The sequence below is a fragment of the Xiphophorus hellerii genome, chromosome 3, assembly GCF_003331165.1.
Source record: "Xiphophorus hellerii strain 12219 chromosome 3, Xiphophorus_hellerii-4.1, whole genome shotgun sequence".
Classification (NCBI taxonomy): Eukaryota; Metazoa; Chordata; class Actinopteri; order Cyprinodontiformes; family Poeciliidae; genus Xiphophorus; species Xiphophorus hellerii.
The window spans coordinates 9,315,147-9,335,394 of NC_045674.1; the positions used below are offsets into that span (position 1 = coordinate 9,315,147).

The 20,248-nt window shown below is 36.7% G+C and overlaps 3 protein-coding genes across 3 annotated transcripts; 1 reads left to right on the forward strand and 2 right to left on the reverse strand.

Moving 5' to 3' along the window:
- Positions 1 to 610: 610 nt before the first annotated feature.
- On the reverse strand, positions 611 to 3,974 carry snip1 (Smad nuclear interacting protein). Its single transcript, XM_032558465.1, has 4 exons — positions 3,652 to 3,974; positions 2,919 to 3,048; positions 1,537 to 2,081; positions 611 to 1,402 (listed from the first exon to the last, which is right to left on the reverse strand). Exons 1-4 carry the CDS (start codon positions 3,810 to 3,812, stop codon positions 1,141 to 1,143), a joined length of 1,098 nt encoding a protein of 365 aa, XP_032414356.1. The 5' UTR covers positions 3,813 to 3,974; the 3' UTR covers positions 611 to 1,140.
- Positions 3,975 to 4,558: 584 nt separating this feature from the next.
- On the forward strand, positions 4,559 to 8,617 carry dnali1 (dynein, axonemal, light intermediate chain 1). Its single transcript, XM_032558947.1, has 6 exons — positions 4,559 to 4,945; positions 6,212 to 6,348; positions 6,417 to 6,586; positions 7,603 to 7,781; positions 7,972 to 8,136; positions 8,233 to 8,617. Exons 1-6 carry the CDS (start codon positions 4,865 to 4,867, stop codon positions 8,266 to 8,268), a joined length of 768 nt encoding a protein of 255 aa, XP_032414838.1. The 5' UTR covers positions 4,559 to 4,864; the 3' UTR covers positions 8,269 to 8,617.
- On the reverse strand, positions 8,348 to 18,911 carry LOC116717500 (nucleolar GTP-binding protein 2). Its single transcript, XM_032558945.1, has 16 exons — positions 18,694 to 18,911; positions 18,075 to 18,159; positions 17,871 to 17,965; positions 17,208 to 17,347; positions 15,462 to 15,646; positions 15,303 to 15,369; positions 14,672 to 14,830; positions 14,458 to 14,571; positions 13,116 to 13,244; positions 12,928 to 13,032; positions 11,436 to 11,594; positions 10,729 to 10,836; positions 10,178 to 10,653; positions 9,699 to 9,793; positions 9,465 to 9,547; positions 8,348 to 8,789 (listed from the first exon to the last, which is right to left on the reverse strand). Exons 1-16 carry the CDS (start codon positions 18,755 to 18,757, stop codon positions 8,646 to 8,648), a joined length of 2,208 nt encoding a protein of 735 aa, XP_032414836.1. The 5' UTR covers positions 18,758 to 18,911; the 3' UTR covers positions 8,348 to 8,645.
- Between the last annotated feature and the right edge of the window lie 1,337 nt (positions 18,912 to 20,248).

Here is a 20,248-nt window from a genome sequence, read left to right on the forward strand (position 1 = left end):
AGTTATTTTTGTTGTTAATCAGTAAAAATGTGATTTACATATAATTTTTGATTTGGCAGAAAACATTTTTATCTAGTCAGTCTACAACTTATGTTATTGCATTCTTTCAAAAGCATTGGTCGGAACTGATAAAAAAAAAACCACATTTTGTGTTGACAGTCTTCTTAATTTGTGAATATGTTAGGCAATAGGAGCAAATCCACATGAGTTTTCAAACTAAAAGGCTTGATATGGCCTCTTTAAAACATTCACTCTGTTATCCTTAAGAAGCTTCACTTATGCACTAATTCGGTCACATATCCTTTCAGAAGGCCCATGTTTTCCTAAGCTCTAATTTCCTGGAAAATATCTTGGATGTTGCTTCAATATTTCATCATCATGTTCTTTTCTCATGATGCCATCTGTGTCCCAGTATTTCCCAGCCTCCATTTTACTCAGCTGATGTGATTTGATCCGAAGCATACAAATCCATAACATGATCAGTTGGCTTTTACTTAATTGTTAAAAGGTAATGAAAGCTCAGAATATGTATACTTCTATCTCTTTCTCTTGTTTAATGTATGACAGGTATGTAGAGAATACAAAAAAATCACCAAAAAACAACAAAACAATTGTTTAATCTAAATTTTTAGCTTTTATTTACAGTACAAAAATGAACACTTACTATAAATGCATCTGAACTGAAAAAAAAAGCAAATGGCAAGTCTTTGAATACACATTGCAGTGGTGCAAAAATGCACAAGTCAAATATTTTCCCTGTGCTTGCTCTACAAAAATTTCAAAAGAAAAATAAATCTAATCTGTAGTTCAATGTTTATTCTGTCAATAAGAAATCTTTATTTAAGGATCCAGGGATCACACCGCAGTAATGTTATGTACCCTGACACATTACATGAGATCAGAAAGATCAATCATGCATCACACAAACCTGAGAAAAGGAGGTCTACTTTGAGACAACTGTGGCAGATTCAAGCAAGACTTCAATACTTACAGAAAATATACAATTCCACTCACTTTTGGGACATTAATTCCTGCATTTTACAAGTTTGCAGGTCTGTTTTCAGCAGACAGCTCTGCATTTTTAACAATTTTAGTGATCTTGCCTGACTATATGCGGACAATCGAGTATGTGGGAATAATTTACTCATCAATTCCCTCGTCGTCTTCCTCTTCCTCTTCCTGCTTCACATCCACCTCGCTCGTGTCTGAGAACTCGTGCAGCAGCACATACTCGCGGCTGCTGAAGCCAAACTTGAGGACATCTTTTTCTTTGAGCTCATAGTAACGCTGGGACTCGATCCGCTGATTGTTCAGGTAGGTGCCGTTCCCAGAAGCAAGGTCAATAATGTAAGGCCTCACTCTGCGGCCAGTGGTGCCGTCAGCTCGAGTATACTCTACCAATCTGCAAAACACAGAACAGCGTACCATTTACATTTATCATTAAAGTTAAATAGATCACAGTAGAGGAAGAAAGAATATGACAAAAAAATCTTAAGAAAACAAAAAATAAGAGTTGCTGACAGCTAGTCTTCCCACCTGTACTGGAATACCGCATGTTGCTTGGAGCAGGACGGGTGGTCAATGGGGATATCAGCGATTTTTCTCTGGCGCCCCAATAGATAGGCACTCTGTCTGTGGATGTACATGACAGGAAGGGGGTCATCATTCTTAAAGGGATACAATCTCCATCTGCGCTTTGGGATGCGAGCCTCGGGCGGCTCGTTGTACTTGATCACCACGCCCCGGAATGTGTTGGTGTCTTCTGTGAGCGCGCCCGACAGTTCAAAGTTGGGCTTCTCTTTCTCAGCCGGAGGCGGTCTTGAGTCGTCACTCCCTCCGTCAGAGGTTCCGAAATTATGTTCCTCGCCGCCTTCTTCACGCCGTTGACGGTTTTCCCTGCGTCGGTCATCATGCTGCCGACGCTCCTCTTGCTGAGAAGCCAGAGCGGTTCGTTCGCGATTCCTGTCTCTGTTGCGTTCTCTGTCCCGCGGCCTGTCTGATTCCCACCTGCTCCGTCTATCCTCTGATTGCTCATTCCTTCTTCTCCGCTCATCACCACTTCCCCTTTGTTCTTCCTTTTCCTGTGGGATTTAAAAAGAAAGCATTTACAAAGCAAATATGATTGGTTGTGATATATTATCATCACCATATTTAAGAACTAAAGTGTGGTTATAATGCGTTATGGGATATAACAGAGTTTATAATAAAATTACATTAGTTATAGTAAAAAGACAGTTTTGCAACAATAATTATTTAAACAACTTGTGACACCTTTACTCAAATTGTGACTCAATAACTACAGGTGACATTCAGGAAATGGAAAAAAAAAAGTATTTTCCATATTTGAATGTGCCTGTCATTTCGATTTACCAATCATATATGTTGTGGCAATGCCTTGTGAAGGTATTCATACGTCAAACACATTTTCACATTATGTCCCATTGCAACAACAAAATTCAACGGGTTATTAATGTTTTCTAACAAGCGACAGAGGCCCTCATAGAACAGCTTGTTTATATGGACATATTGTAGAGGTGGACTCCATTTACTAATCCCACAAATTCCACTGATTAGAATGAATTTTATCGGGAGGTTTCATTTTAAATGGGGGTGAATACTTATACGTGCCACATCTTTCAGCTTTTTACGTGCAAAACTTTTAAATACCTTAAATCCTTTTTTTTCTCTTCATTAGTGCATCACTTTTTGTTGGTCTACATAAAATCCCAGTGGAATGCGTTGAAGTTTGTATTTGTTCTGTGGCACAATATGGAAGAGGTCAAAGGGTGTGAACACTTATGTGCACAACCCATCATAGTAATCAGGAAGTTTGATTATTAGAGACCAAGTGGTTTATAAGTTTTCAAGCCTAGCTCTCCCCCCGTTCAGTGTTGATCTGATGATTCAAACCGAATTACCCGCTTCACTTTGGCATCACTGCCACGATGAGGACTGCGACTTCTTCTGTTTCTGGGAGATCTGTTGCTCGTTCCAACAGGAGAGGTTTCTCTTCTATCTGGTGAGCGCTGCCTTGCCTTGGCCGGTGATCTGTATGAAATGTAAAACAGATACTTGAGCAATACTACAGAGATTTTAAAACATATGACACATAATTCACTCAGAAATCATGATTCGTTCAATCATGAATCTATGATTGGTCGCAAATATCTCCAGTATCATTCTGTACAATATTGAGAAGGGGAGATAAACTTTTGTGAGCTTGAGCATCAGAACAGTAATTTTAGGTATCTGATTTTAATGTCTGAGTTCCAGAGCCCTAAAAAATTAAGTATCCGAGAGTAATTGGTGTTGACAACAGGTTCAACAAACTGCAGCACACACTATAGCAACAGGTAACGAACAGAACTACTCGTCGTTTCCTACAATTCTGTATACAATCACAAAAAAAGCGCAAAAATATATTCAGTGTTATTGATCTGTGACCAAGACAGCAGGTTTTGTGAATTATTGATCATTAACTATTGATCCGTAGTTTCATGAATGAAACCCTGCTTCAGTAACACCAACACATCCATGTCCTGGTAAATCCAGGCCGATCTCCAAGTTAAAATATAGTTTATATAAAACAAGGGAACATTGCACCTCCAATCTACCTTATACAACCAGATATGACGACTTTATTACATTCACCTGCTCGCTCTTCTTCTCGGTGGAGTTGATGTCCCGGCGGATCTGGACCTCGAGCGGCGTGATCTCTGTGGCCTACTGGGGCTCAGTTTCTCCTGTTTTATCTTTACTTCGGTCTCTCGCGTAGGAGACTCCCTTCTTCGATGTCGTTTCTCTTTGGTCATTTTTTAGAGAAAATAAATGTACCAATCCGTTTTTAACTCGACTAAATGTACATATTTACTCAGAAGCAAATAAACAAACAAAAAAACACAGCTTTAATCCCTTACTAAAGTTCTGCTCTTGTGTCGTGATCACCCTTTCCGGTTCCTGTGGTTCACAAAGAATTTATCTCGACGATGTGCTTGCCGTGTTTCTTTTTAAGTTCCGGTGTAAACGCAAAAGTGTCGGGATCGTACGTCGGCGTCTCCGCCATCTTGTGAGTGTCATTTTTTAATGCGACAGAAGCGAAATAGCTGTACAAGTCCGTCAGCTATATGACTATAGTCTGCAGTGAATATTCGTAACCTATCATTACAAAACGCTTCGATTTTACGATAGGTGCCAATAAAGTACATGAATAAATCATAACCTAAAGCTAAAGTACGCTCAAAAGAAAACATTATAGAAACTTATATTATTAGTACGTGAAAAACAAGATGAAACTGTTTCAATCCACAAATACTTGTACATTGACAAAACGAATGACAAAATGTAGTTTAAACATTATATCTGAAACTGAATTAACTTAATTGATTTGGTACATTTCGTAGGTGAATTTCTTGAGAGTTAACAATTACCAATGCTAAAAGTTAACATCCAATACTGTACATAATATAACATGTATATAATATAACTAAAATTAGATCAATATAAACAGTTTTGTCTTTCTTTCTTTATTTCCAGGGCCATTTGCCACTCACAAGATGACGAACGCGCTACTGTGTCGTTTCTATGGATCTACGGAGTCTACCCATCTAAATCTTTATCAAAAAAGATCCGTTATTGTTTCTTTTCCAAAATACAAAAAATAATTGGGCTATATTGTACAAATCCGACACTTTGTAAGTTGTCTTCTTTTTTGTTACACCATTTCAAACCTATTTTGTATTTGAACAGAAAGAACGCGAGGATAGTGTTACCATGACAACATGATCAACAGTTTTAACGAGCAACGATATTTTCGTGTCAGTAGGCAAAAATAGCTTTATTTTTTATTTAAAAAGAAAGAGAAAAAATGATTCCGCCAGCGGATTCTCTTCTGAAATATGATACGCCAATGTTGGTCAAGACAACCTCAGGGGAAAAATCTCCAAAGGTAAGTCGCCACTGAGGTGGAAGTGGCAACTACCGAGAAGGAAAGATGAATATTTGGAAAAACTTGGAATTATGCTCAAACAGATATTTAAGAATGATTAAATAGTGATATACTTTAAGTTTTTATGTACCTTTTAGTAGTTATGACTTACTGACAAAAAAGTGCCTCAAACCCAACAAAATAATCAAATAAAAAGAATAACAAAAATAAAAAAATATTCTGTCTGCTTTAAAGAAGGGCACTATGTAAACTTGACCTTTTTTCCTTTACATCATATTATGATGTTAGTCCTTCATCGAAGGTATACCTCGAGTGTTGCTTTGATTCGAGGCAACTATTTAGGGTGTATGAACAGACTCACAGTCTGTTCCGAGCAGCAGTCTCCAAGCCCAGGTTCCCTCCGCTGATCCGCTGCTCCTTCAGACTAGCACCAGCAGTAAGGAGCAAATTTCTGGAACTGTACATCTGCTGAGCTTATCATACCAACTACTTTTCAGTGCAACACTCCTAAGAACAATGTTAAAGGCTTAATGGAGAAATGTTGTGATGACGAGCTGAAGGCAGAGTGTCAGAAAGAGCTGGAGCTTCTTGAAGAAACAAAGGTCTAGTTTCAAGGCATTAAATTGTGAAGTCAAATTTCTTTTGCCATGTTTGATCTTTATGTAGCATTTGTATAGCAACTTAAGGTAACAGTTACTTGACTATGCTATAACATGACACTATGTGCCTGGAAAATACATAATATTGTCCCTTTAAGAGTGCCTTCACACAAGGACACAACAGTAGTAGCCTCGCAATTATGGCAAGGTTATACTTATACATGTTATCTGTGTCTTTACCTACCACGCATTGTACTTTACTCAACTTCCCATGTGCTTGGCTACAACACTCTGGACCACCAGCTTGTGGAAAACATCAGGAATTTTTTCCATGATTGTACAAAGCACAACATAACATTACTGTTCCAAATGACATTATGTAAATGTGCTTTTTGATGACATAATTGAGATGTTTATGACAAAAATGGCATAAAACATAATTTTGAAACAATTAAGTGCCTTAGTGCCCATCTTTGACTTATATTACAATGTATTTAATAGGATTTTGAAAGTGAAAATTGTTACAAAGCAAGAGTGGAGAGATGTCACCATAAGACAAACCCCCGGGCTCATGTATTATTTCAATGCATTTCCAACAGATCTGGAATAATAAAAGTATTCTTGTAACATGAATAATGAACTCACTGCAGAATATGTCTCTTAACAGGTGCGCCAAATAAAAAGGATCCCTCTGCAGGGCCCTGACGCCATACCAGTTCCACCGTCTCCTAGATCAAAACCTGCAACCAGTGATGTCAGCAAAATGGAAAACGAGGAGATCCTGGATGCTATCCTTCCACCCAGGTATACCCGTCCTCTTACTTAGTAAACTGATTCATTAAGTTCAACCTTCTCAACCATCAATATTGTAGGGAATGGTCAGAAGGAAGCCAGCTGTGGGTGCAGAAGGTATCCAGTGTACCTTGTACAAGACCAGAAATTATTCACCTGAAGGAAGAGCTGGACACAAAGCTGGAGCAGAGACAGGCCAGACACACAGGCATCTGTCCTATCCGCAGAGAGCTTTATTCTCAGTGTTTTGGTAAGTAGGCTGTGGATATGACACTATCATGAAACTCGCTATTACAATGTTCTAATCTGAGGTTTAGATTAGTTTAGTTGTATTAATTTTTGTCCTTTATTGGTGCAACTGAAATGATCTTCCTGGGTGGAAAAATTATATATCCTCTTGAATTATTTTCATATCCAGAACTGAGTGCTCAAGTTAGAATTTACTAAATATTTCTTTCAAAAATATTCAGAAACATATAGATAGAGCTCCACTAATAATTGGGCAAATGTAGCAAGTTGTAGCTTGATCACACACATTTTAAAGTAATCAAGCTTCAGGCATAATTCCAACTAGACATTTGACCAGTCCTCTGGGGAAAAAAACGGTAGTGTACATTTGAACATATGAGGTTTTCCAGGATGGAATCAATAAAAAAGAAAAGAGTTTAAAAATGTTCATTAGAGATTAGGACAGGACTTTGGAGAGGTTGTTCAGGAAGATTAATGTTAGACTTCTGAAGCTAATTTTATCGATTCAGGGACATTGTCCTATTGGAACACCTTCGATTCTCAACCATCTGTCCCAAACCTTTGCTGTCAGAATAAAATGAATTGATTTAGATATTTGGAAACCATCACAGCCAAAACATGTTAAACTGGGAAATGGTCTACACAGACCAGGAAGGTCCTGATGAAAAACAAGAGCCAGTTCCAAAATCAACACTTTGAAGTATGAATGAAATATACAGATGCTCGGATGGAAAAAACTAAATGCGATTTGGAGAAAATATTGCCTACATGAAGAGACAAAAACTGAGCTTTGTGGCCACAATGCTGAGGCAAATGAGGCTTTAAAATCTCAAAATACTTAACTGTCAGATGGGTGAGGTAACATGCTGAGGCAGTGCGACCGTAAGGTCACAACATTCCTGACATTTCTAGTAAATATATTTTTAGAGATTTACGCAGCTGGATTTTAAATTCATTAGTTATGTTTTATACAGACAGGTTCTCACAAACTGATTTAAATCTGTTTTTTCTTCCAAGATGAATTAATCAGACAGGTAACCATCATCTGTGCTGAGAGGGGTCTGCTTCTGCTGCGAGTCAGAGATGAGCTTAAAATGACCATTGCCACGTACCAGACACTGTACGAAAGCAGCATTGCTTTTGGCATGAGAAAGGCACTGCAGGCTGAACAGGGAAAGGCGGACATAGAAAAAAAAGTAAGGGCATCAGCTTATCTGTAGTTGTTAGATTTGAATAAAAACACTATTCAAACAGCTTTGTCCCTTTTGCTTACTGATTAAACTGTTAAATTGCACTGTTATTACAAGTCCAGCAGAGAGCACCATTTCTTTACAGATATTGAAAAGACTGGGAACTTCCTCCTGTGTTTTTCCATCACATTTGTAGATTTTAGATCTGGAAAGTGAGAAGCAGGAACTCATGAGACAACTGGATGAACAGAGGGAGAGATGTGATGCAATTGAAAAGAGGGAAACTGAGAAGAGACAAGTGGAGGAAAGAAAGTTCAATGAGGAAATTCAGTTCTTGAAGAAAACCAATCAACAGCTCAAGGTGACTTTTTCTATCTATCCCTTGTAAAACAACACAAATGTGTTGCGATGTGTAGAATGTCCAAACATTAATAGTGTATAAATTTTCTGCTTTCAGACACAACTGGATGGGATGATAAATCCAAAGAAGTGAAACCTCTCACACCGGATAGCAGATTTAGTACAAGATGTTTTTTTTCTCCACTTGATAAATGAATGAGTTGACAGCTGCAGGAAATTTAGCATTTTATTTGTAGAGCATGACAGCTATATTTTAAGCAGTTAACACACTGACCATTTCTCTTGAATGTCAAGAGAGCAGCTCACTTGTGAATGAGGAATTACATGTAGTTCAAGAGTTGAGAGGGCAAGGTGCGACCATTTGCTTGCAGTCAAAATAAAGTATCACATGACCACCGGAAAAAAGACACGTCAATGTTTAGCTTCGAGATTTTGCCTAGCTTGTCATTTCAATAAAATGTAGCCAATTTGGCCAGTTTAAATATGTATAGTTTTGTGTTTATTCCCCGTCTAGTGCTTTGATCTTTTAGCCCCACGACTTTCTGCAGGCGGTGCTGGAATCTTTCTGTTCTTGTTCTTGTTTTTCACATTGTGCGTTTCATAGTAACGCACTCCAACTTTCTTCCCCTTCTTAGCACGGTCCAGTGCTCTCCTCTGTAGACATTAAAAAAAGGAACAAAAAGGGCATCAAAAACATTAAACAGTTTCTAATATTATATATATAGGACAGACCAGCCCACAATGCTACACAAAAATATTCATTCCTCTTAAACTTTGACAACCAAATTTCAAGGAATTTTATTGGAATTTTAAATGATACACTCAGAGTATCACTGCATAACACTTAACTAGTTAGCAAATATTTATTGCAGCCCTTGTGACAGTGATACTGCAGGAATTAAAAAATTGCAAAACATTGTTCGGCTTGAATCTCAACCATATTTGCACATGTTGAGACTGAAATTCCTGCCTGTTCTTCTTGGTGAAAAAGCTCAAACTCATTCAGGTTAGATATTAAGCATCCGCAAGCAGGAATGTTCATGTCTTGCTGCAAATTTCTTTAAGTTTGCACTTTGTCTACAGCTCCATCAGATTTAGCACAGGCCTCTTTGTTACTTTTAATCAGATTGAGTGGACAGCTATATCTTTGTAAGATTGTTTCCCTACAATATTTTCTTGTTCCGTGGTCTTCGGGATGCCGTTTGTTCACAAATGTCTTTGTTTTACATCTTTATGTTTTGTAATGTGACAAAACGTAAAAAAGTTGAAGGGCTGTGACTAGTTTATCGAGACCCTTTATTTGACACAAGACAAACAAAAGCTGCAAACCTGTTTAGATGTAAGCCTGTGCTGCGGAATAGATTTATCATCATCCTCCACACTTTTCCTCTTCTTGCTCTTCTGGTTTGTAGCTGAAATAAGTCAGATAAAAAAAACAGCCATCAGTATTTAAATGTTAGCCTGACTGAGTCAAAGAGTTTTGCTGTTGAAAACGTTTGGATGTCCACCACATCTGACTCGATTTCAAAATCCATCGCCAAACTCAGAGATAAATGGTCTTACCTGTTGACGGATTCTCTCTCTTCTGTGCTTGTTTAGCTGCTTCTTGTTTGGTCTTGAGGTCTGTAAACACTTTCTCAGAAAGTGCCTTTGGTATTCTGTCCAAACAGATGAAAAATAGCAAACTACTAAGTTTTCCAAGCAAAGCAAACAGTTTATTTCTTCAGGGATTTGCAGAAATAAACTAAATTGGACTAAATCTAACTGAAGAGCTTGGATATGATTTGTAATTTGGTCTGTGGGCTCAAATTGATAAAAAAAAAAGAAAGAAAAGGAACTCGATGAAATACATTTTGGGAACAGGCTACCGATTAGTCAAAATGACAGCTGTTAGTCCTTAAAGCTTGATTTCCATGGACCTCCTTGATGCGCCTGGCATCTCTCTGTCTGCCAACATCTCATTAACGAACAAAAAAAATAAAACAAAGTCCAGTCCAAGACAAAGAAAATATGTAGCAAGAAATTTGGACACCAAAACTTACCGGATTTCAGAGAAGCGCTTGGATTTGGCTCGGTCCAGGAACTGCTTGTACTTCGTAATTTTCTCATCGTGCTCACGGATTACCTCCCGTAAACTCTTTTTGCCTTTGGTACCGTCAGTCTGAGATGGTGTGTCCTCAGAGACCTCAGCATCTCCATCAGCTGGCTCTGCACTGGGCTCGTCTTCCTGCCCTCCCTCGTCTTCGTCAACGTCCTCATCAACGTCGGAGCCAGAAAAATCAGACAAGTCCAAGTCTGGCATCTCCACAGGAATCAAATCTTCCTCAGTGAACTCAGGCGCCACGTTGATCTTGCCAAAGTTCTGTCGGACATTAGCAAGGATCTTCTGGACCTGTTCCTTCTGCCGCTGCTGCTGTTCCTCTTGTTCTCCGGACGCGCCGTCCAGATTATCCGCCTGTTCCTCCTGAACGTTCTGCTCTGCAGCCGGTGGACCTTCCAGGGGCAATGGTTTTTCATCCTACAGAAGTCCCAGTAATTTACGTAAAAAAAACAGGCTGGTGAAGGAGAAGGAAAAGACTTTGCAAACTCTTACTTCTGGATCTCCCTCTGGTCCAGGAGGCTTCACAAAGAAGGGGATCCGTCCCCTCTGCCAGTCATTTAAAACCATTTTGGAGACCGTACTGAGATCGGGCTCACCTCCCTGTAAAATACAGATAGGAAAAAAAGTGTTTATAGTTCAAATACCAAAACTTGACAGCTCTTTTAATGTGCAAAGGTGATCTTTATTGAATAATATAGAGAGAATAAAATATGCTTGAAGGGTTCATACACTTTTTAAATTCAAGCACTTTTCAGGCAGTTTAAAGATACGTTTTCAAACTATTTACCATACGTAAATAAAAAAAAATATTTTTTGGTGGTAGTATTCTACATTCTACAGCAAAGTAAATTAAAACATAGAAAAACTGTATGTTTTTCAATGTCTCTTTCTCACACACGCAATACGCCAGACACATTTAACACAAAATCCACCAATATCAATAACTTTAATATACGGTATAAAATATAAGATGATTAATAAGTCGCTGAACTGTTAAGAATAATAAATATTCATTACATTGAAACAATCCAAGCAAATTGTGTTAAGGTAAATTAATTTCTTAAACACAATATACAAAAAAGCCATTAAAAAAAAATTAAAAAATGTTCTTGTTAAATTTTAAGTTTTAAGCATTTTCAAGGGTTTTAGGCACTTTACAAACCCTGTGTTTAAATCTTATAACAGATGAAGAGTCAAACCTTTAGAAGCTTCCCAGTACGGAATGCCAGCTTCTCAAGGAAGTCATCAGCAGAACTCCATGTTGGGATTCGGTAAGTCTTCTGGATGTACTCGGGTTTGGCTCGTTCCAGTACCGCACCGATGTGCTCTTCTGGGTTTTTGATCTTCTCCACTTGAACCTTACCAAGGAAGAGGAAAAGAAGAAATGTAAAATATGAAGGTGCAACCTTTAAGTTATAGTGACTCCACTGCAAACTGCAAATATTTTCCTTTCAAAGAAAATTGAGACAGGTGTTTGTTTTTTCCTGCAAAAATATTTTCTGGGTTTAATTATCAATACATATTTAACCAATCTTGAAACACACTGCTGAGGATGGGTCCTCATTACTCTATGTAATAAAGAGATTTTTCCCCAGATATTTGTGATCTGGATTGCTCCATTTTAAAAAATAAAAGCAGAGGTGCAGAGAAAAAAAAACTAAACAACAGACAGAAAATTTCCACCTTCACTCTCCCTGACTGTGAACAGACAAGATGGAAATTGTCTGTTTTGGGATCAGTAAACACAACAACAAAAAGAGTTACCAACAACACCGTTTGCTGTGAAAGTACATCATAAAAAAGAATAAAGGTTTTTTTTCAGTGAGAAATGTGTTCACATTAAAGTAAAAAAAAAAGCAGATACCTTTAAAAAGCTATTCAAAAGGAGACTTTTTGTGATCTATGTCTGTGATTCATTTTATTTGAGAGAGCAACACTTCCACAAGTAAACACCAAAGCTGAACAGAACACAGAAAGGTTGTTCTGTTTTATCCGTCCCAGCTTTTATGGATCATTATGTCATGGGACGTGTTGTACTTTAAAAATATTTCTGGAAGTCTCAAAGTTAAGTTAATCATCTTACTGAGACTGCCAATTACATTTATTGATTTATTTAACCTGTTGAATTATTAATAACAAATTTATATTTACAATAACAACCTGGCAGGGAGGGAAGAACACACAAGAAGATCCAGCATCACACTATTTTAGTAAACAAACCTTAGGAACATTGTTGAGGTTATAAAACAATAAAAACAATATTGAGACAAAGGCGTAGGCTAAAACTGACATTAAATATTTGAGATGAAGCATGTGCAGGTTTCAGACATCATACTTAGAATATCTTTAAAAGTTCCAACTGATAAAACGGTGTTCGGCTTTAATACATTTTGAAGCTCATTTCAGTTTTTTACTGCAGCATAATGAAAAAAATAGTTCAACATATTTTGAGAACATAGATTTTTTTGTTTTTTTGTGAATATGAATCCACTTGTGGACTCTGTCTGTAACCAAAATTAATTACATTTAAATTTTCTAGACTTCATAGGAATCTTGTGTACACTTGGACTATTCTAAATAAATCTGTCATTTGTGTGTAAGATTTTTTTTTATTGTTTAATTTTCAGCATTACTCAGAACACAGACAAATTCATTTTCTCACAGAACTACAGAAAAAAAAAAATCACTTACCACTCCCTTTAGGACTATATCAGACTCGCTGTCCTCTGATGGGTAAACGACACCGGGGCAGTCGATGAGGAAGATGCGCCTCATTAGTGTGATGTACTGCCACACCTGTGGGAGGTATGGGTTGAATGCTAACTTGATGAGTAAGAAGAAACACTGATGAAACATGCGCGATCAAATGTCGACTCTACCTTTGTTTCTCCAGCGAGGGGTGCCACGTTGCAGACCTTCTTTGAGCGCAGAGTGTTGATAACTGAACTCTTTCCCACGTTTGGGTAGCCAATGAAACCCACGCTTATCTGTTTCTTGTCTGTGTGGAGCTGCACATGAAGGAAAACACAACAAAACTCGCAATATCATACAGAGGCGTTTCAACACTGCTTTATACCGACTTAAATGCGAGTTCAAGTTAGTAAACAATTTTCTTCATTTTGATTCCAATATAAACAAAGCAGGCTTAGCTCAAATACAAAATGTCCATAAAAAACATGGGCTTGAAAATGTTTATAAAAGGTCAGCTCTCTGGAACTAAAATCTTTGGACGGGAAAACAGCTCATAATTTAAAGCATTCCACTTCATCTATCAAACATGTTGGAAGCAGAGCCGAGGCGAGGGCAGGTAAAAAAGCCAGACGAATGAGGAGTTATTGATAAGGTGATTTAAACTAAAAGAAAAGGTTTTCTGAAGTGTACTAAACTGCTTTCCAAGTTTTTATAAATACTTCAGATGACTCATGAGGTATTTATTTAAGTGTTTTAACTGTCAATGCATTCAAATTGCAATAGGGAACAAATGTTACCGGTAAACAATGTAAGATGTATAATAATATATATGTTATATTATATTCATAGCAACAGGAATAACTGCTGCTTTTCTATTTGGAATAAACACTAAGATTTTATATGACATTCTTATTTTTTGTAAACACATTTTGAAATGATGGTATCCTTATTCAAAGTTAACCTAATGTGACAATCTCATAAGATCAAACGTATAAAAAAAATCAAGAATGACAAAACTGAATTTGAAGAATTGATCTTAAATGAGAAATTTGCAGTAAACCTCCAAACTCTGTTAGTATACCACTCAAATAACAACAAAAGTTGTATTTGAGAGTACATGTAGTTATCAGATGTACTTGTATCTGAATGCCCAGTATTCAAGACTGGGCATTTGGATACAACTACTGCAACAAAACACCCTGTCTGAGGCAATGCTTGCTCCTATAAAGCCCTCCCTTGTTGAACAGTCATCTTAAAAACCTGAAGGCATCTGAAATAATTGATGTTTTAAAAGACAAACTTTTAATAAAGTATCTTTTGAATCTGGATTTTAACAATCAAGATTATTATTCTTAAACTTAATGATATATTAAGTTTAAATAATTGTTATCTTGTTGTATTGCCGTGACTAGATTATTCAGACCAGTTGTTGAACTAAATGCAGATTTTAGCTTCATTTTACACTTTTATTTGAGCTTTATGCATCAAAAAAAAAGTCAAGTAGATTTCCATTTGGAAGCATTAGCTTACCTTCCCAAACTGCCTGAGGAGCTGGATGAGAGAACCTTTACCAAATGAGTTGGTCAGGCTGGCATGGAAAGCTAGAGTTGGATACTCTTGGGACAGAACGGCAACCCATCGTTTCTGATTTGTGGGAAAAAGGCAGTCAAGAAGACAAATTACTAAAGACTATAGCAGTTAAAGCAACCCAGAAAACAAAGTGAAAATGCTCTAAACATCTCACCGTGACCCAGGTAGGGATAAGATCACACTTGTTTAATACAAAGATGAGATGTTTCCAAGGTTTCTCTTTCTTCAGATATGTCTCAATGCTTTTGGAGCGGGTTCCCATCGGATCACGGGCGTCCAGCACTTGGATTATGACATCAGACGAGTCGATCACCTTTAAAACACGAATCCAGAATGAATCCAATTAACTCTAGATCACTGACTGAAACACAAACAGCTTGACATCCCGTTTTAAAGACCTCAGACTATGAGGATAAAAACCCTGAGGTTTATATTAGATGGCTTATGATGATCCTGACAGAGGATAGATTATGTTTTTAAATCCATAGCAGCCTGATTAATCTATAGGTTAATGGGCAATATGTTCTAAAGCAGGTAAAGCCTCCACCTGTTGCTTTTTCCCTTTTCAAGGAACATTTAAACATGTTTCTTTTTTTTTTTCAGCACTTGGAGACAAAAGAGTATCTGGGCAAGGGAAAAACAAAAAAGCTACATGAAATGTCCAAGATAGTGAAAAGACATTTACATAGCAACCACTTTTTGGGGGGAGGGAGTTTTATTTTCTTTAAAATACTTGTCAATATTTTAATACTGAGACTCATTAATCAAGTATACAGGAGTGTTACCTTGTAGAGTTCTCCCCAGATCCTCTTCGATTGACCCTTTTTGAAAATCTCCTCACGTACTTCCTCCCTGTTGCAAAAGTCTGTCACTATCTTTAAATGTAATTATACATAGACTTTAAAAAAGTTCTATTTTGTGATTAGAATAAGTAAAAATCATACCGGACACCAGTGTCCTCTGTCACCAAGTTCGTGTCTTTGTCGGCACTGTAGTTCAACGCTGAAGCCTCCGCTCTCTCTACAAGATCCTTCACATCTCCAACCAGGAGATTGGGCCGCTTCCTCTGAGCCTTAGGTCCAAATGTGGTCTCAAATCCCTCAGTGTCTAGTATGTGCACCTTAGAGTTCTACAGGAGTATAGAAAAACACATTAAGACCACTGATTGTTCGGAACTTAAGACTCACAACCTTGCTTTTCAAAACATAGTAGTGTGCATACATACATGATATTTGTCCTTAAACACTTACTGTGTATAACAAAAGCTTTATACGAAGAGCATGGATGTGTATTTATAGTTGTATTGTACAATGAACAAAATGCATGGTATATAGCTGTAAAATAAAAAGTAGATATCTGATAAGACACGATAAAGGAAAGTTTTTGCTGTTGGTGAAAGATATTTTCTCCCTTTCCCCCGAATTTAAACAAATTTTCAATACAGCCCTTCAAGGCTTTAAGACAACACAGAACAAAAGTATACAGTAAACAGAACACCCAAATATGTAGCAAAAAAGCCAACAAAACACCCTGAGACCATGCCAGTGCTAATCAAATCTTCCAGTGATTCTGAAACAAAAGCCATGCCTCTATTGCAACATTTCTTTAGAAGAATAAGGTTACAGAGGTTGTCAGAAAATACTCATGCCAAGAACCCAAACAAAGGCCCTTAAAAAGAAATCAGAAAGATCCTTTAATTCATGACTTTTTTTGGAACAAGTGAGTTCATCTAAGCAATCAAATACTGGCATTTATATAAAAATGGAAACACAACAGCTTCCAGGAAAAGCTCAGCATTTGAAAGAAAATATCCATACAGAACCTTGACACAGCATTTATACACTTGTAAGATTTTCACATTTTAATCACATTAGAGTCAACACAAAGTAGTCCATAATTCCAAAGTGGAAGCCCAAGAAACACATCATAAAATTGTAAAGAAATTTATAACATGGTTAGTTAGTTTATAACACAATATTGTTGACAGTTTGGTGCTGTTTTAAAATCAAGTTAGCACTGCTTTTCTCATTGTATTATTTTTACTAAGTGTTTCTTTACCTGTTTCAGAATGTTTTATAGCACTCTGACTCAACTAGCGTGGTTTTAAATGTGCAAATTGAGCTAAATAAAGGACTATGCTCTTAATAAAACCTTTTTACAGGCTGCAAAAGACATTAGAATGGGGTGGAGGATGAAGCCAGAGCTACAGTGGTTTAAATCAAAGCTTGAGGTTTTTTGTAAAGAGTAATGTGCAAAGCTGATAGAAATATTATAGGCAGGTAAGCTGATTAATTTTTTTTAAATTTATTTATTTGGCAGGGACAAGGCACATTAACATTTCTTTAAATGCCAAAAGCCTATTTTTCATCTGTGTTCCTTGATGAATACATGATACACTTTTCTTATTACTCTTTTGGAAAACATAAAACAATTGAAAAGAGAGCATCTTTTTTCCACTTTGAAAATGAAGTGTGACTCTGTGTTCATCCCAAAACCCCAGTGAAAAGCAATTTGTGGTTCTAATGTGAAAAGTTCCAGGGGTATGAATACTTTCTTAAGATGATTAAAGGTATCATTAGTGGATTATAAAAGATGTCTATTTTTCATAAGAGATTGTACTAAATGTTACAACAACTAAAACAACTTGGTGTTATTTGGATTTTGTGTTATGGCTATGCTACTTTACTCACATGAGGTTTGGCTTTGTCATGCAAAAGAGACATGGGCAGTTTGCTTTGCCTCATCACCACACGGTATGGATCCTTCTGTACTGATCCCATCTCCTCTTGAAACTTCTGGAGGGCTGACTGCTTTATCACTCGAGTGTTTGCTGAAACACATAAGACCCAAACATGAGTCAAGGCTCAATTGGTTCAAATATTTTTGCAATTAATCACATTTACGGAGGCATTTAAATACGACTTTATCTAAAGCAACCAAACACATAAAATGTATTCCTGTCAGAAATTAAAACATTGCCTATAACTTTGCAACCACTACATATTTGACAGAAACTCTCCCCCCAATTATTATCACTATCATCATTATATCATTAGAAAGTAAATCTTATCTATACCTGAAAATATAGGTGCATATTTACTTGTAACCATACACATTGCATTAATAATGTTAGTCAAGTATATCTCGACTGAAATATTACTTGAACAATTATTTATTTTTTTGGTAAAACTAAAATCATATCAACAGAGAGACAATTCTAAATGTAACATGCAAATACATACTGAGTTTAATATCAATCACAAATACAAATAAATGATATTCAGAATAAGACGATGCCAGAACAAATAATAATCTCTCCGTCATTAGCAGCAATAGAAAGAAAACATACTCACTAAACCATTTGATGTTGGGTTCAACTCTGGCCACTGTTCCTGGTGCTACTGTAGACTGGTACTGTAAAGGTTTGATAACTTTCCCTCGGTTGTTACTGTAGATAGAACCAACCCATCAGTGTTAATATAGCACTTATGTTTATATTTAAGCTGAAAGCTACAAACAATCCTGTTACAAACATAGAATATGTTGTCATTCATTACCATCTTTGTTTTTGTCTGTACATATTCAGACGCTTAATGGTGGCTCTGTCCCTCATGTTGTTTCCCCCTGCACCTTTGGCTCGATCTGGGGAACCAATGGTCAAGACAGTTTTGTTATTCAGATTAAAACTTTACATATACAAAAATAGCATAGACAATAAATGTAATATATTTAAATAAATTAAAAAAAACCCATAAGATAAAATAAAAATAACGCCATCGCAATAAAAATAACATCGCAACTGCTTGTATCCATTCTTTCCAACTTTATAATTAAGAACCTTAACAAACTATATCTTAATGTAAATTCTTGGGTCTTTTGAGGGGAAGGTTTGATAAATAACTCTCCGCAAATACATCTGCATAAATTATGTTATTGCTCTGTGCATGTGAATCTAATGGGAGAAACTGCGAGGTTGCAACTTGGAATAAATTACTTCAATGAAACAACCAAAAGGCTGCGAGGTAAAATGTTAAACTATCATAGCGAAATTTTGGATTAAATGTTTACTTTAAGAAGTAACCAGCAGCATTTATATCCAGGATACAGTGAGTAGAAGAGCACGCTAAAGCTATTAGCTGCAGTTAGCTACAGGTGTAAACAAACTGTCTAGCTTACCGGGGTTCGAGCTGGATGAAGAAGGGTTTATCGAGTTCTTCCCCTTAAACTGAGGCTTTACCATGTTGACTGCTTATTCGGTAAAGCCTTTCACAAGAAAATCAAAACTGTACACCTATCGGGACAGTATAAATGCTGAAGTTTGAAGCCTTCCCCCTCGACTCAGAGATGTTAGAACTTGCACGTGTCCCTCTAGTGAAGCAGGAAGGACGTCATGACAAGAGGAAGGGGTGGAACCAGCCAATCAGAAAACTGTAAATTAAAACGAAACGGTTGGAAACGCTTATTAACAATATTAAAAATATGTACTGTTGTATTTAATCAATAATAAATTATTAGGATGCGTATTTCCTTTCTGCACTCCTTATATTAGCAGGATTTGGCTGTACTATGTTTTCTCCAGAAGAGGGCGCAATGCCATTTATGTCAGAGCATTTTACGTGACATTTCATGCTGGCTTAAAGGGTGAAGGACAGTTTGACTATTTGACATATTTGAATTTTATTGTTTGAATAAATTAATGTTTAATCTTCAGGCATCTGAAAAATATATGCAAAAAAGAACCAGACTAGTGAAGGTCCATAATTCACTTCCTGAGTTCTTGGCTCGTTTCATTTGACTTGTCCATGATGTCATACAATGAAGCAGTGTGTTTAAAGATTTGCTTTAAAATGCAATTCTGGTTTAATTGGGAGTGAATTAAACCAGAAGCTTTCAGACGCATAAAATAATAATCTGTATAGAAATGTAGTTTTCAGAATCTGCTTTCTTCTGGATTTTTTGTCTAGATGGAGCCATCAGCTGATCCTTCTTTCCAGCTGGCAAACGAAAACCTCTCCAGTCGTTACAGCTTGTAACCAAAATGTTGAGCTTGTTGGATGAAACAGAATATCTGCTTTTGTACAGATTGATAACCTAAGCATATGTCTGAAAAATTCCTTTGAATTTAGTGAGGGATTACATTTTTACTGTGAAAATGTACTAGATTGAAATAAGACCAATGAAGATACCAATGAAGAGACATTTGACAATTCATCAACTCTAAATCAGAGAACAGATTTGCAGCAACTTTTTCAAGTCTGTTGCAGTTGGACGTTTAGTTTATCAAAATAAATTTCTCACCAAACAAACTCATTATACTTTCATTTAGAATAAGGCGATGTGAGAAGAACAAAAAATTGTGAATACAACTTTAGGAAAACCAGAAGAAAGACATCAAACAAAACAAAACAGAAGCCAATTTGCTGTTGGTAGTAAAACTAAAGCACCCAAAAAGAACACAGTTTCACTTTAAACAATACAATCAGGTCATTATTTCTTCACAGCAAGGATTTAATATGCTGTGGCAGAAAGTACAAACTAATTTTCTCCATGAGAAATACCAGATGAAGAAGATTTTTAGTGGTTAAAGTTACTTAGGGATTCAGCGAGACAGAAATCAGTTAAAGGAGAGTAAGTATGATAAATGCTATTTCACAGCTCAACGATAAAGCATTAAAGCTTCCACAGGAACTTGTGCATTTGTGAATAATATGTCAGTGTGGCTTACTGGAGA